Below are 13,025 nucleotides of genomic sequence, written 5' to 3'. Positions count from 1 at the left end.
CAAAATTTTAAAACAAACATTAAATTAAAAATAAATAAAAATTGAAAAAAATTAAGTAAAATGTTATTAATTTAAACACAAATATAAGTTTCTATGTGGCTGCTTAAACTCCATGAAACTCTTTTATTTTCACGAAAAAACGATTGAAAAACTGACTTAATGTAAATGTTTAAGGGGTTAGGCCAGTTAAGAGACCTAAAAAAGAGCCATGTTTCTGATTGCAATAATAGAAAACATTAATAAATAATGTTATTGCAGAGCTAAAGTTGATTTATTCAAGTGGTTATGTGGAAAAGTCTTCGATGATCGTCGTCCGATTTGACATTATAGTTGATTGATTAAGCTAAAGGAAGTTTCGATTTTGTGAAAATCCTTGCTGGTCTAACTCCTTAATCAAAAATATCTACCACCCATTCTTATTTGTGCGCTAAACTTACAAAATAGATGCTAGAAAAACTAAAATATTTAACAATTGCAAAAGAAGCATGCCTTACTGTCTCCTGACAAATGTAAGGTAACGTATCTACGCATTAAATATACTTTTGAACATAATACCACAAGTATATTAATTCACTTAACACTTTTTTTTATAATTTTTCAGTTTGACAGTTAAGATGTTACAGTATTGTTCAACCTCTTAGGGAATCTTATCCGCGTTGAGCACTGTTTAGACACTCGTTCACAAATGAACCTGCCAACTTTGTGTGAATCGATCAACTTTGTAACACTTTAATATCTATTTTCACTTACATATAATTTTTACACATTACATTATAAAATCCACCTCAAACCAAACCAAGGCCTAAACTCTTTTTTTTTTTTTGCTACAGTCCTGTAAAAAATTCGACCTTCTGCTTAAGTACTTCCACAGATTTTTCTACAATTACTTTTATTTAGTCAAGTATTTGTTAGATATTCGTTTATTTTATACTTGTATATGCAGCTATGTACTAAGATTCTAGAAATAAAACCGTTGTTGTGAAATATTCGTACGATTTACGGTTATCGCTGAAACGCATACATTTGTATATACAGTGAAACAAAAAAAACTTGTACAGATAGATGTTTTGACTTTGAATGGACTTTTCTTTTAAACTATTTCAGCTTTTAAGCTGTAACCTAGAACAACAGTATCGGAATCTTATGCAGTTTTCGTATTTTTGTAAACATTCTAACAATTATCTCGAATTTGATCTGGTTTTTGGCAGTCAAAAAAACTTTTGCAATTACGTAGACAACACTTTAAATTAAATTCTAGTACGTACCGATATTATTGTTTTGTTTTATTAGCGCATAGTCAGAATTATGAGTGTTTTTGATGAACGTATTTTGCGGTCGTATATTTTGAAGAAAACATGGTGAATAAACAAATATCTTTGGATTCACAGAATCTGGAGTCGAAATTGGCAAGGAAACAAAAGACGTCTTGGTAGTGGAACGGGGTATCAAGGAACACCCCAAAATATCCGCTGTCGTTAATGCCAAGGAGTTGGAGAAAGCTACTATTGCAAAACTCCAGCCTCAAACTGCTTGGAACTTCCTGCTTTCGCCCGATTTTAGAGCGTATACTATATACGTATATAGAGAAATATTACGAAACGTTGCCTATAAAAAGTGTATACACCGTGATACCGAATTTTGTGATTCTGTAATTTTTAGCGATGAGTATTTAATTTTAATTTTATTTAATTTATTTGGAGTTAATGGTCGTCGATTTGTATGACATAACAAAAGCTAAACGTTAAAAGATAAAAAATGAAATAGGACTGTCGCTGGAAGTGGCTGCATTATGTGATGTGAGATGCAATGGAAGCAAAAGGGGTGCAGTGGGCAAATGGCGTCGGTAGCCCTCTTTTCATCGAAGAAATTATATTAAGAATGCACCATTAATAAATATTAATATTAAAAAATATTTTGGCATCATCGGCAGCTAAACTCAATTTAAATGAAATATGAGCAAATACATCTCCTGATTAAAAAGAAAAAATTGGTGCATTCTGTGAATAAAATATTGCAAACTATGATAGAGGGCAAAGGAGCACATGCAAAGTATTAGTTTTCCTCAAAGAGTGTTAAAATGCCCAGCTATGCACACTGTAGAATTTTTTTGTTTGGAAAATGGAGTTAATTTAGATATACAATGTATGTGTGTATATTTTTTTGAGGAAATCTGTATCTTTAAAAAAAAATTTCATTTAAATAAGCAAAACAAAATTGTTCGTGAGTTTTTTTAAGTCAACTAGTTACAATGGCAGTAAAGAAGAAGTTAGAATGGCAATGAAATAAAAAAATGTAAATTATGAAAATGTGTAAAAAGGCATTTTTAACACTTTTGGATGCATCTCAAAAGTTTGAAACCATCTCGCTGTACAAGTTTTTTTGATTCACTATATGTTCTTATGCTTATAACCTCACTTTTTCCAATTCTAGTTCGTCATGGACAGGTTGAGTTCCTCACTCTCGACGGATGGTGGTCAAAATATGACTGTGAGCGGACGTCGAAAATCGCCGCCAGCACCAGTTACGCCGGGTCCGCTACCCGAGCCAATGCCACCCAAGCCGCCGTTGCTAACCACGCCACCACCCAAACCAACGGCGGCTCCACCAACTTGCCCGTACTGTGCGTATTGTGAATAGTCAAGTTGTGCGTCCGTTGGCGAGTGTAGATGTGGCTTAGAATCCACCACACCAATTGGAACTCCACCACCGGCGCCACTGCTGCTGTCCAAATGCGGTGTATTGTCGCGTTCGTCCAGATTGTTATTCGCTGTTGTATGGTTGTTATTATTGTTGCTGCTATTCTGATGTGAGCTGCCTATACCTAGACCATTGAGCAAGTGTTGCTGTTGCTGTTGATGCGCCACTGCAGCGGCAGCCGCCGATGTGCCATGCTGTTGGGCACCGTAGATTTTCGAAATGTCAAAGGCATAGTTGGCAGCACGATCTTGATACATCTTGGAGTCGAAATATGCCTTTGTAAGGACGCTGGGGTCCAAGTAGGCGCTGTAGGCGGCACTCGCTTGGGCAGCTTTCGAGGTCTCGTACAGCGTGCCAGCTGTGGCTGCGGAGCTCAGGTACGAGCTGCGATCTAGCGCGAATTTCGGTACATCCATTTGGCCGGTCTATAGAGAAGATAAGAGAAAAAAACGAAGAAAAAGCTTAAGTGAACCGTTAAAATAATTGTGTGGTCTAATTCTATAAACATTTTGATTTGTTCCAACCACGATAACAAGCGACTTAAATGGAGAGCCATCATTCTGCACCCGCAATTAAGCAATGCTGAGGGAAAGTAAACATGCCATACAGGTTTCCCGCCCTTTCTAACGGCCCTTCACACAGCTACCGTACAGGCGAGGCGAGAAGACTGTAATTGAATGCAGTTGTAATCGCATTTGTTTAAATGTTTGCTTTTCAATTCAAATCTATTGAGAATCCTATTATTACATTTCACGCTCGTTTTTGTTTTCCTTTCGGTTGATTGTGTTTTGATTTCTCCAATTACAGCTTACGGAACTGACGACCGGTAGCCAAACAGTTTGTAAGGGTGGATTCATTCTCATTCTTTGCGCTGTACTTTGCAACATATGTGCTTGAACTGAATGAAAGCGGGGTAGGGGTGTTTGTATTTCTAGAACGCTTTAGGGTATAATTATGTTGTTAACACACTCTTTTTATTTTGTGTAAATAGATGGTGTGTAAAACTTCTGGTAAGATTTAGGCTATAAATTTAATTACCAGCGACGCATTTTCTATACAAATTTTACAATACTGTGAACTAAATGTTTTAATATGCTCAAGACACTATCAGATATAAACTCAACCAAAGAGACTAAAATGGAAAATGTCAACCAGAGAATCGAAATTCTTTATATTAGGATATTAGGGATATGAGGTTTAGACCAAGGTCTTGGCTAAGTTAATTAACTTTCAGTAGTAAACCACATAATTTTCAAGGAAACTTGTTTATTTAATTAAAACTCATCAATTACCAATCTGTACGGTGGAAAGTCGGAGATCATACATATATATAGTACATATGCCAAATTTGTGGCTAGATTTAGACATTGTTCAGGTTTACTTGAAAACATATTTTCAAGCAATTTTATGAATAAGTAACATAACTTTTAGCCCGCTATATTCATTAGTGTTTGATTTGCATACTCAAAGGATAAGATGGAATTTAAAATTGTGTTGGATAGAATGTAGTGGTTGTAGTGGGCGAGACTATAATCCGATTTCAACTTATCTTACACTTTCGAACATTTGTTGTGAGCCAGCTTGGTTGATATAGCTTCTTTGTGAGATATGTATGTACATTGAACCTCTTAGAGGACGGGGCCATGCCCATTTTTTCAAAATTTGTTATAGAGTTTTTTAAGTTTTGATTCATGGCGTTTTGAGGACGTGGCAGTGGGCCGATTACGCCCATCTATGAACTCGTCTTCACTTTTTGCGGAGTAAAACGTGTCATAACGGTATCTCAATTTGTACTTAAGTTATAGATTGAACAGACGGACGGACAGACATATGTACATCCGGATGTCAACTCGTCTCACCCTATAAAGTATATATATAATTGATCAGTATGTTGAGTTGAGTCGATTTAGCCATGGCTGTCTGTTTGTCTGACTGTCCGTTTGTCTGTCCGTCTGTTTGTCTGTATATATACGAACTAGGCCCTCAGTTTTTAAGATATCGTTTTGAAATTTTGTAAACGTCATTTCCTCTTCAAGAAGCTGCTCATTTGTCGGAACTGCCGATATTGGACAACTATAACATATAGCTGCCATACAAACTGAACGATTGGAATCTGGTGTTTGTATGGAAAACTTTTGCATTTGACAAGATACATTAACGAAATTTGGTATAGATTATTTTCTAAGGCAACAATGTAATCTCCGAGGAAATTGTTCAGATCGGTTAACTATAGCATATAGCTGCCATACAAGCTGGACACTTAGTTGCTAAAAGAAATGCACTTGTGAAGGGTATATTAGCTTCCGTGCAGCCGAAGTTAACGTTTTTTCTTGTTTTTCCCTGACTTCGTGATGGTCCTGCGTTCACACGTGGTTTAGCCCCCAGTTTAACCAAATATTTCTTCTGATTTTTTAGCCTCGTTAAGTTTGCAGCTTCGTATTACTTGATATTTATAATATATACATATGTATATATGCAGTACTATACCATAATTTATTATCGATTCGATCAGCTCCATCGCTTCGAGTTACGACGCACGCATACATATGCAGAATGGCAGAGAGAACTTTCTGTCATACAAGTTTCACTTTTCTGTCTTTTATTGATTTGTTTTCTTGAAGAAAATAAGTACTGAACTTTTTTCTGGGTTCTCTTAAGGAGTTTCACGACTTCAAGAAATAATTTTTTTTTATTGTCTGATTTAGTTCTATAACATCTCTAAAATACTGTAGATACAGCTTTGAAAATTTGCGCGCTCGAGGTCAGCTATGCCGTCACTTAAAACGCGTTTTTCTGGAAGCTTTATTTTCAAAGTCGGTTGTCAAGATTTCTCTGGAAATACTCAACCGATCTTAACTACGTTTTACACAGGTCTTCGTGATATAATTTACAAGGTCTTGAATGAAGGATGTTTTTTGTTCGATTACAAACATTTAAGAAAACTAAAACGTCGATATCGAGATGAAATCGAGATGTCTCTAGGGTCATGCATTGGTCGATTAAATCGATTAAATCGATTTATATCGATCTTGGACATTTGTGTCAACATTAACCCAACAAAATATTTGTAGAGATCTGTTTGCATCCCAAACTTATTCTCAACTGAAAATGTCACTTTTTGAGCCGAATTCTCGACATTTGCGGGAAATTTTGCTTTTCTTTTTTAATTCCAAGAAAAGTGCGGCTGAGGACCCGTCCACGCTTTACTGAGGCTGACACATACATAGATAATACTATTATTCTACTTCTACCATCTATATGATTTCTATTAGGTATTAAAAATATAGAATTTTTGTAAAGCACCTTGTGTTAGTGTGCAAAAAAATGTATCATAAAGCATTTCGTGTGTTAATTAAGCATTGCTTTTTGAGGGAATAACGGAAAACACTTTTGGACCGTTTTTATACAATAACGTCTTAAATTTACAAAAAAAAACGGCGGAAGCAAAGTTGTAGACCTAATATTTTCACCTAAATTTCAATTTTTTTGTTTCTCTTTTTTCTAATACCTACTTCATTTCCTTAATAAAACCTGGCATTTTTTTTTACTTTTGATGATCTTGTAGAAAGTTCTTCTGTCGGAGGCGCCTGTTTTTCGAGGGACTGCCAGAAATTACGTCGTAATGGCCGAGGTTTGAATATTTTCCTTTGAAAATTTCACAAAATCTTTATAAAATTTAGGCAGTGCTCGACGAATCCCTTGCAATCCTTTAACCAAGTGAACTAAGGTATGCTGACATTCTTTATCGATCTTCTTACCGAAGTGGGTGATTTGTAGAAACCGGTTAATTTATTTCACTACTAGCGACGTACATACTTACATAGTTTTCACTGTGAGTGATATTACTATTTAAAAATTATAAAAAAAATCGGATATCTATATCTTGTATTATTTAGTTTTTTCTTAATATTTGATTAGTTTATTTTTACTTCTAATGTTTGTAACAAGTTTTACAAACGATATGCCAAAGCCTTTGTTCGTAGGTCGATCTCTGCTAATTCGAAGGTTTGCCTTTGGGATTTGTCAATAGTTAAAAAAGTTTTCACAGGAAATTGACGTCGTTTAAATGAGGTTGGTAGATCAGTTGAGATCATCGTTATTTACACACATACATATATTCAATTACGCACGCGACTGCGGCGCCTTTCTTGGTGTAATGCGGATACATCGCATACTATGTTGCAGCCTAGCCGACCCGCTCGGCCGATCGCCACGGTAACTCTTTTCTAATACTTATATTTTTAAATTTGGGATATCTTTTGAATGGAAGTCTTTAATATGAAGTAATTAAGCAAAAAGTAAGCAAGGATTAATACTAAGGTACAAATAAAGCATTTCTGCAGAGTCGGTATTTTAATCATTTTTAAATAAAAAACACTCATTGGGACGTTAACTATAACAATTAGACATATTTTCGCTGTCGCGTCATTCTTTGTAGATAATTATGAATTTGCTTCTGATTGATTTGAAGTCGCGTAAAACTTTGGTAACTTTAATCGAGCAAAAAATGTTACTAACTGTTAAGTTAGAATAGATGGATCCCACTTGGTGAAGTAGTTATTTGTCCTTTGCGTTCTCCAAAAACTCCTTAAAGTGCATCACCTATTTCAATAGATCGACGAGTCGTTTTGAGCTTATTAATTGTATATACCATATACATTTGTATGTATATGTCTATATATGTAAATATCACTCTACACATATTTATAGCCATTTATTGAAGATCTTTCGACTGTATGCATTATTAAATGCCATGACTTTTATACTCATTGTATTCGGCGTTATTATTATTTTGAATAATTGAGGTGTTGTAGGCTGAGTTGAAAAGTTGGTGGCGGTGAAACTCGACATCAGATTGATAAATATGCGGGCGTTGCAAGTTGATTGAATATACATATACATAATGATGCTGCTAAGGCTGTCATTATAAGTTGGGTAATTATAGGGTTGATGTAAAAAAGTTGAGTTCTCGTTAAGAAAAAGATTTCAGCTAAGAAAGTAAAGGATTGTAAAACTCGCAAACTGCAATAGCAGTAGGCAAATTTACAAATGGACATTATCATAAACAAGTGTATATTTACTTGATAAGTAAAGTAACTTTATGAAATTGAATGGTTTTACAATATAAAGAAACTGATGGGTGTATCATACCTATAACACCGACTATATAGTATGTATTTCGAAGACATGCAAAAAAATATGAAACGAACTCCCAGGGTTGGCGCTTTTTTATTTGCTTACGTTTTTTAATGAATGCTTAGATACATGATAATCGTATGTATTCAAGCAAATATGTTCTGCACATACATAAATATTGTTTTGTTTTTCCTTTCTTATTGCAGCAGGTGCAATTTGTCACTCCTCACTCAACAGGCAAACAAGGTCCTACATAATATGTCAAGTACAGAACGCCCACATGTCGTTTTCATTAAGTGATATGTGGAACCAGCCTTAAACGCGTTTATATTTAACAATTAAAAGTACTTGTCACGCCTAAAACCGTAGCTGTCTTACCCTAATTCTCTGGATGATAACCAACTCCAGAGACTTTTTTACACGCTTACTAAATTGTGTCCTTATAAAAGTGTATGCAAGGCAATGGTCCCTTCATAAAATCAATAATTGAATAATTGCAAGTTCGCTGCAGAGCACTGACAGCAGGGCACATAGAACAAACATATGTACATACAAATATAATACTCGTATACCCTTTTTCTCTCGGCTTTTGTATTTCCCATGCGCTCTGTTTACTCTCCGCCTTTAGCGTGTGCTGTAGCTATGAAAAATTCTTCACAACAAAGTTGACGATGACTTGACATAAATCCATGTCCGTTGTAAATTGGTGTGAAAAAGTTCAAAGGATTACGGGAATGCATTGAGTTGCACTTGAATAGGCCTAGAGCAATTTAGAACAGCGTGCAGTGCAGTGCAATATTTGATGGCTTCGTTATGATAAGGTGCACATTGGGCATCGCTCACCGCTTAAGCGTTCGTATAAAAACATAATAGGCAGCAGTGAAAAGTAGGCATCAGTATGTGGAAGTTCCGTAATTATGTGATTAAATTGAATAGCAAACACACGAGGTGCCTCTTCCACTTGGTGCATCTTAAGTGCGTTGCGGAGGTGGTCGGTTGGTTCGTTGCAACCGTTACAAAAGCACCGTTGTTGAACGGTCGGTTAATTTCGACTATAAATTCAATTGAGTTGATTGGTTGGCGCCTTGCTCACCGCCTTCCTATACCGTATACAATTCGGAATTTTCTACTACACTACCCATACGCCATATGTGGAATGGCTCGATTTGCTTTCGAAGGCATTTCGGCAATAGAGGCTTGTTATCTCGAGACTTAAACATAGTATTTTTTATAAGACTTAATATCGGGTGATTTTTTAAGAGCTTGAAAAAGTTATCAAGCTCTTAAAAAATCACCCGATATATAAATGTATACGTATGTAAATGAGTGTATGTGTGTAACGACTCACCTGTGATGCTGGTGAATTGGTCTGTGTCAGATGGCTGCCCAAGTGATATGCTGCTGCTGGCCCTGGCGCAAAGTACCCTGGCGTTATACCTGAAATACATATGTAAGGTAACAAAGTGTTTGAATAATTTGTAGAAAACTGGTAGCGCTACTGCTCTATTGTTTAAAATAATTGCCATCCTCTTCAAAATACGAAGTTAAAAATTGAAATTTGATTCATTGTTAATAATTTTCATATCAAAATTAACTCGTCAAATGAAAAAGGGTTAAATTGCTGACTTCATGTAATTGTTTTATGATTCAGCTCTTTCAAGACATTTTTTCAAGTTAGTCTTTTAATCAAAAAGAGGTGGCAAACTTCAAAGTACTGATTACGATTTTTGTATAGATAAATGAATAGTGAAAATAGCAATGAATATGTTTTGTAAGTACTTTTGGTGCATAATTACAAGCGCCATACCAATAATTTCGTTTGAAGAAGTATGCAGTTGTTGTCTAGAAATTCTCAAAGAGGTAGTTGTGTGAAAACAATGTCTAAATTGCTACTTTTTAGATACTGCCTCCACTACGTCAACCAGTGTTTGAATGAACAACAATATACACATACATGATATAGTATGTAAGTGTGGGCGTTTGTAAGTATGTACCAGTAGAGCGTTTAGGAATTAAATTAACATATTCTCTGTATTTTTTCAAAATTGTACAACATTTTTTCGAGTTAAGTTATAATATAAAGAGGTTTTATAACTTTAAAGACATTTTTTGTGTGTAAAGTTAAGTAGCAAAAATAGTCGTGATAGTTGATCATTGAATTTTCTTGTTATCAGTTTTTTTTAAGTGACATATTTGCATATAAACTATATACATAATATACATATTTGCATTTACATCACAAAATTATTCGAAAAAAAATTCATTTATATAGTACGAGTATAAAATACTTGTAGTACTAGTAGTAACTAATATCTAGTGGCGTATGCTTTCATCTAAAAACCTCTTTTTCTATTTTGTATTTAAACACCAAGTTTTTTGTTCTCCTAGCTGATATCTCGGCGCTTTCTGTGACTATCGCTGCTTTAAGGTTTCTTGACGTAATCTTGGGTGTCCGAATGGCGCACTCTAAATCTGCCCACAAGTGCTCGACGGGATAAAGATCCGGCGACTGGGGTGTCGTTTCTAAAACATTTGGTGTATTATATAATATCCAAACTTTTGTTTTGTCAGCCGCATGCTTTGGGTCATAATCTTGCTGAAAGTTATAGCGACTCGAAAGTCCAAGTTTATCCGGACTAGTATTCAAATTGTCTTTAAGATTTGATTATACTGTCGATTATCCATTTTGTTAGTAATAAATTGTATATTATCGATTTGCATTCATACATTACACCACAACATTAAATTGAACATATATTATTAGGGGGATTCTCTTGCTCTTGCAAAACCCTTGCGCGGTGCACGAATTGCAGAATTTTCCTCTTGATGCAAGGGCTGTAAAATATGTCAGATCAAAACCAATGTTTATTTTCTTGCAACGACACGTAAAAATATAATTGCAACCCTGTTTTAGCTGTCATTTTACAAAAAGACATTTTTCGCCGTTAAATTGTTGAGGAAGGTAAGTTTTGAATAGACTTTATAATTTCTATTTAAATTATGAAGCTTGGTTACAGTTTTTTGTTAAGGAATGAATGCAGAAGTCATTCTCAATAAATTGACCGAATCAGCCGTTCATATATCACTAGATCTGCAATGGGTGCTCTTTTGGCTCTGCATATTTCAGTATAGGATTTCTGCATTTTGTGTCATCGTGCAATCTTGCAAAAGCAAGAGAACCCCCTTATTGTATTTTTACGGTGCATTTCCGAATTCGTTCTTCGTCATACTTTATTACCGCAGTTCGGCCCGAAAATGTTGAATTTAGTTTGATCACTAAATATTACTTTTGCCAAAAACTTTCTGCTGTAATAAATGTTCTTATTTGTGAACAAACGTTTTAATCGGTTATTTTCACTTAAGAGCGGCTTGATGAGTTCATTCATTATACCCAGCTCCAAGCCCGTTTATTCCGCTAATCGTAGCGAAACTCTTAATTATTTCTGATGCAGAAGTACGTTTCCTAATTATAACTGCTTTATCGTGACACTTCAATTTTCAGGCCATCTCTTTCGCTGTCCTAAGATTAACGAAATCCTCTGCAAATTGCTGTGGATGATTGAAGTGGTTCTTTTTGTGACGCAAGATATTTCTTTCAATGTACTATATTTCGTTTATTTCGTGTACAGATATTGAATATAATGTTTCTTTACTACCAGTTTCCTTTGACTTTCAACCCATATTTTAGACAATTCAAAGTATTTTAATTAGCTCCAAGTGAAAGCGATATACTATACATACATCTGTAGGGATAAGTGAACAACGGTGTTTTTGCGATTCCGTTGAGAATAAAAATTCCGAATACTCATGAGATCCAAATTCAAGTCAGTTCATGTTTAGAGCGGTGTAAGCTCATAATTCTGTTTTTGAAGTGTTGTATTATTTCTTGGAAAAGAAAGCTTGGTATTTACATGTATTAAAAATTGTGTGCTTAGAACATGAAACTAGGATAAAATAACTGTTATGAGACCTTCAAAGAAATATTACGAATACTTTTGTGAGTCACTGTATGTACATACAGCTGTGTACGTTACGGTTAAAAAAAGTAAAACCGTTATATTGCACAAAAGCTATTTAATATTTTACTAAAAACTAAAATAATTCAAAATACTTAGTTTCTTACAATAAATATACAATGTTTGGTTTATTTTATATTATTAAGTCAAAATTGACTTGGACAAGTATTTAGCGCGCTTCAATAGATCTATAAGGCAAAATATATGTATATCATTAACAAGTGGCGTGAAATTATTTGATATTATATTTTCCCTGGTTAACCGTTATTTTTAATCACCGCTTCACAGCTGCGTGGCAAGCTCCCTATTAACCTTTGGCATCTGTCCAAAAGAATCGAGTTCCATACTTTCTCTACTCCTGTCCAAAGAACGTTGCAATTGTAAATTTTCTTTGCCCAGTTTTTCTTTTGACTTCATTCCACAAGCTTTAGAGTTTGGATCGGGTTTAGATCTGAATCTTGCGCTGGCCAATAAACAAGTGGAACTTTTTGTTGCGCACACCAGTTTTTTATTACCTTTCCATCGTTATCGTGCATAAAGATCCAATCTGCTGACATAACATCATAGGTATAGGGCTCCATTGTATTTCTCACTATGTTAAGATATGCAAATTTATCCATAATCTCTTCTATCTTCAGTAGTGGTCCAAGTCCAAGCCAGGAAAACGACCCCAAACTTTTAAATTTCCTCCACCGTGCTTTACGGTCTTTTTGGTATATCTTGGATTGACTTCTTGGTTCTTCACTTGATATACTCTTGATGATGTTTTTGCATCAGGACCAATGTATTTCGGTTTCATACGTAGAATGTATAATTTTCCAAAAAATTAGATCTTTTGATCTTTAACTATGAGTGATTGCCAAACGTACTTTGATATTCTTTTTCGACAGTATTGGTTTGTTTAAGCCCAATTCTGCATTGATTTCGACCATTATTGACTGGGAGGATCTGAACCTTTTCATAAAATTGCATGAAGACTTTTTTTAATATAAACAATATATGTATTTAATGTAGCCATTTTGATTACGTTTACTTATTGTATATTATATACGTATTTATCTTGAAATATATTTAAGCTTTTCTTTTTATTTTTTTTGGAAAATATCTGCAGTTAATAATGAACAAATAATTAAACAAATATTTGAAATTAGTTTGTTTTATTCTGCATACATACAT

At 34.7% G+C, this 13,025-nt stretch overlaps 1 protein-coding gene across 1 annotated transcript in view; it reads right to left on the bottom strand.

Annotated features, from left to right (window-relative positions):
- Positions 1–855: 855 nt before the first annotated feature.
- LOC120777020 (SOX domain-containing protein dichaete) overlaps positions 856–13,025 on the bottom strand; it is a 67,758-nt gene continuing 55,588 nt past the window's right edge. Inside the window, exons 6-7 of the mRNA XM_040108133.1 lie at positions 9,182–9,270; positions 856–3,122 (exon numbers count right to left, since the gene is read on the bottom strand). Of these exons, the coding sequence (XP_039964067.1) occupies positions 2,475–3,122; positions 9,182–9,270 (737 nt within the window). The 3' untranslated portion in view covers positions 856–2,474. The remainder of the gene's footprint in view (positions 3,123–9,181; positions 9,271–13,025) is intronic.

The sequence above is a fragment of the Bactrocera tryoni genome, chromosome 5, assembly GCF_016617805.1.
Source record: "Bactrocera tryoni isolate S06 chromosome 5, CSIRO_BtryS06_freeze2, whole genome shotgun sequence".
In the NCBI taxonomy this organism is placed as follows: Eukaryota; Metazoa; Arthropoda; class Insecta; order Diptera; family Tephritidae; genus Bactrocera; species Bactrocera tryoni.
Note: the sequence above shows the minus strand (reverse complement) of the source record. Positions and strands in the feature narration are given on the sequence as shown.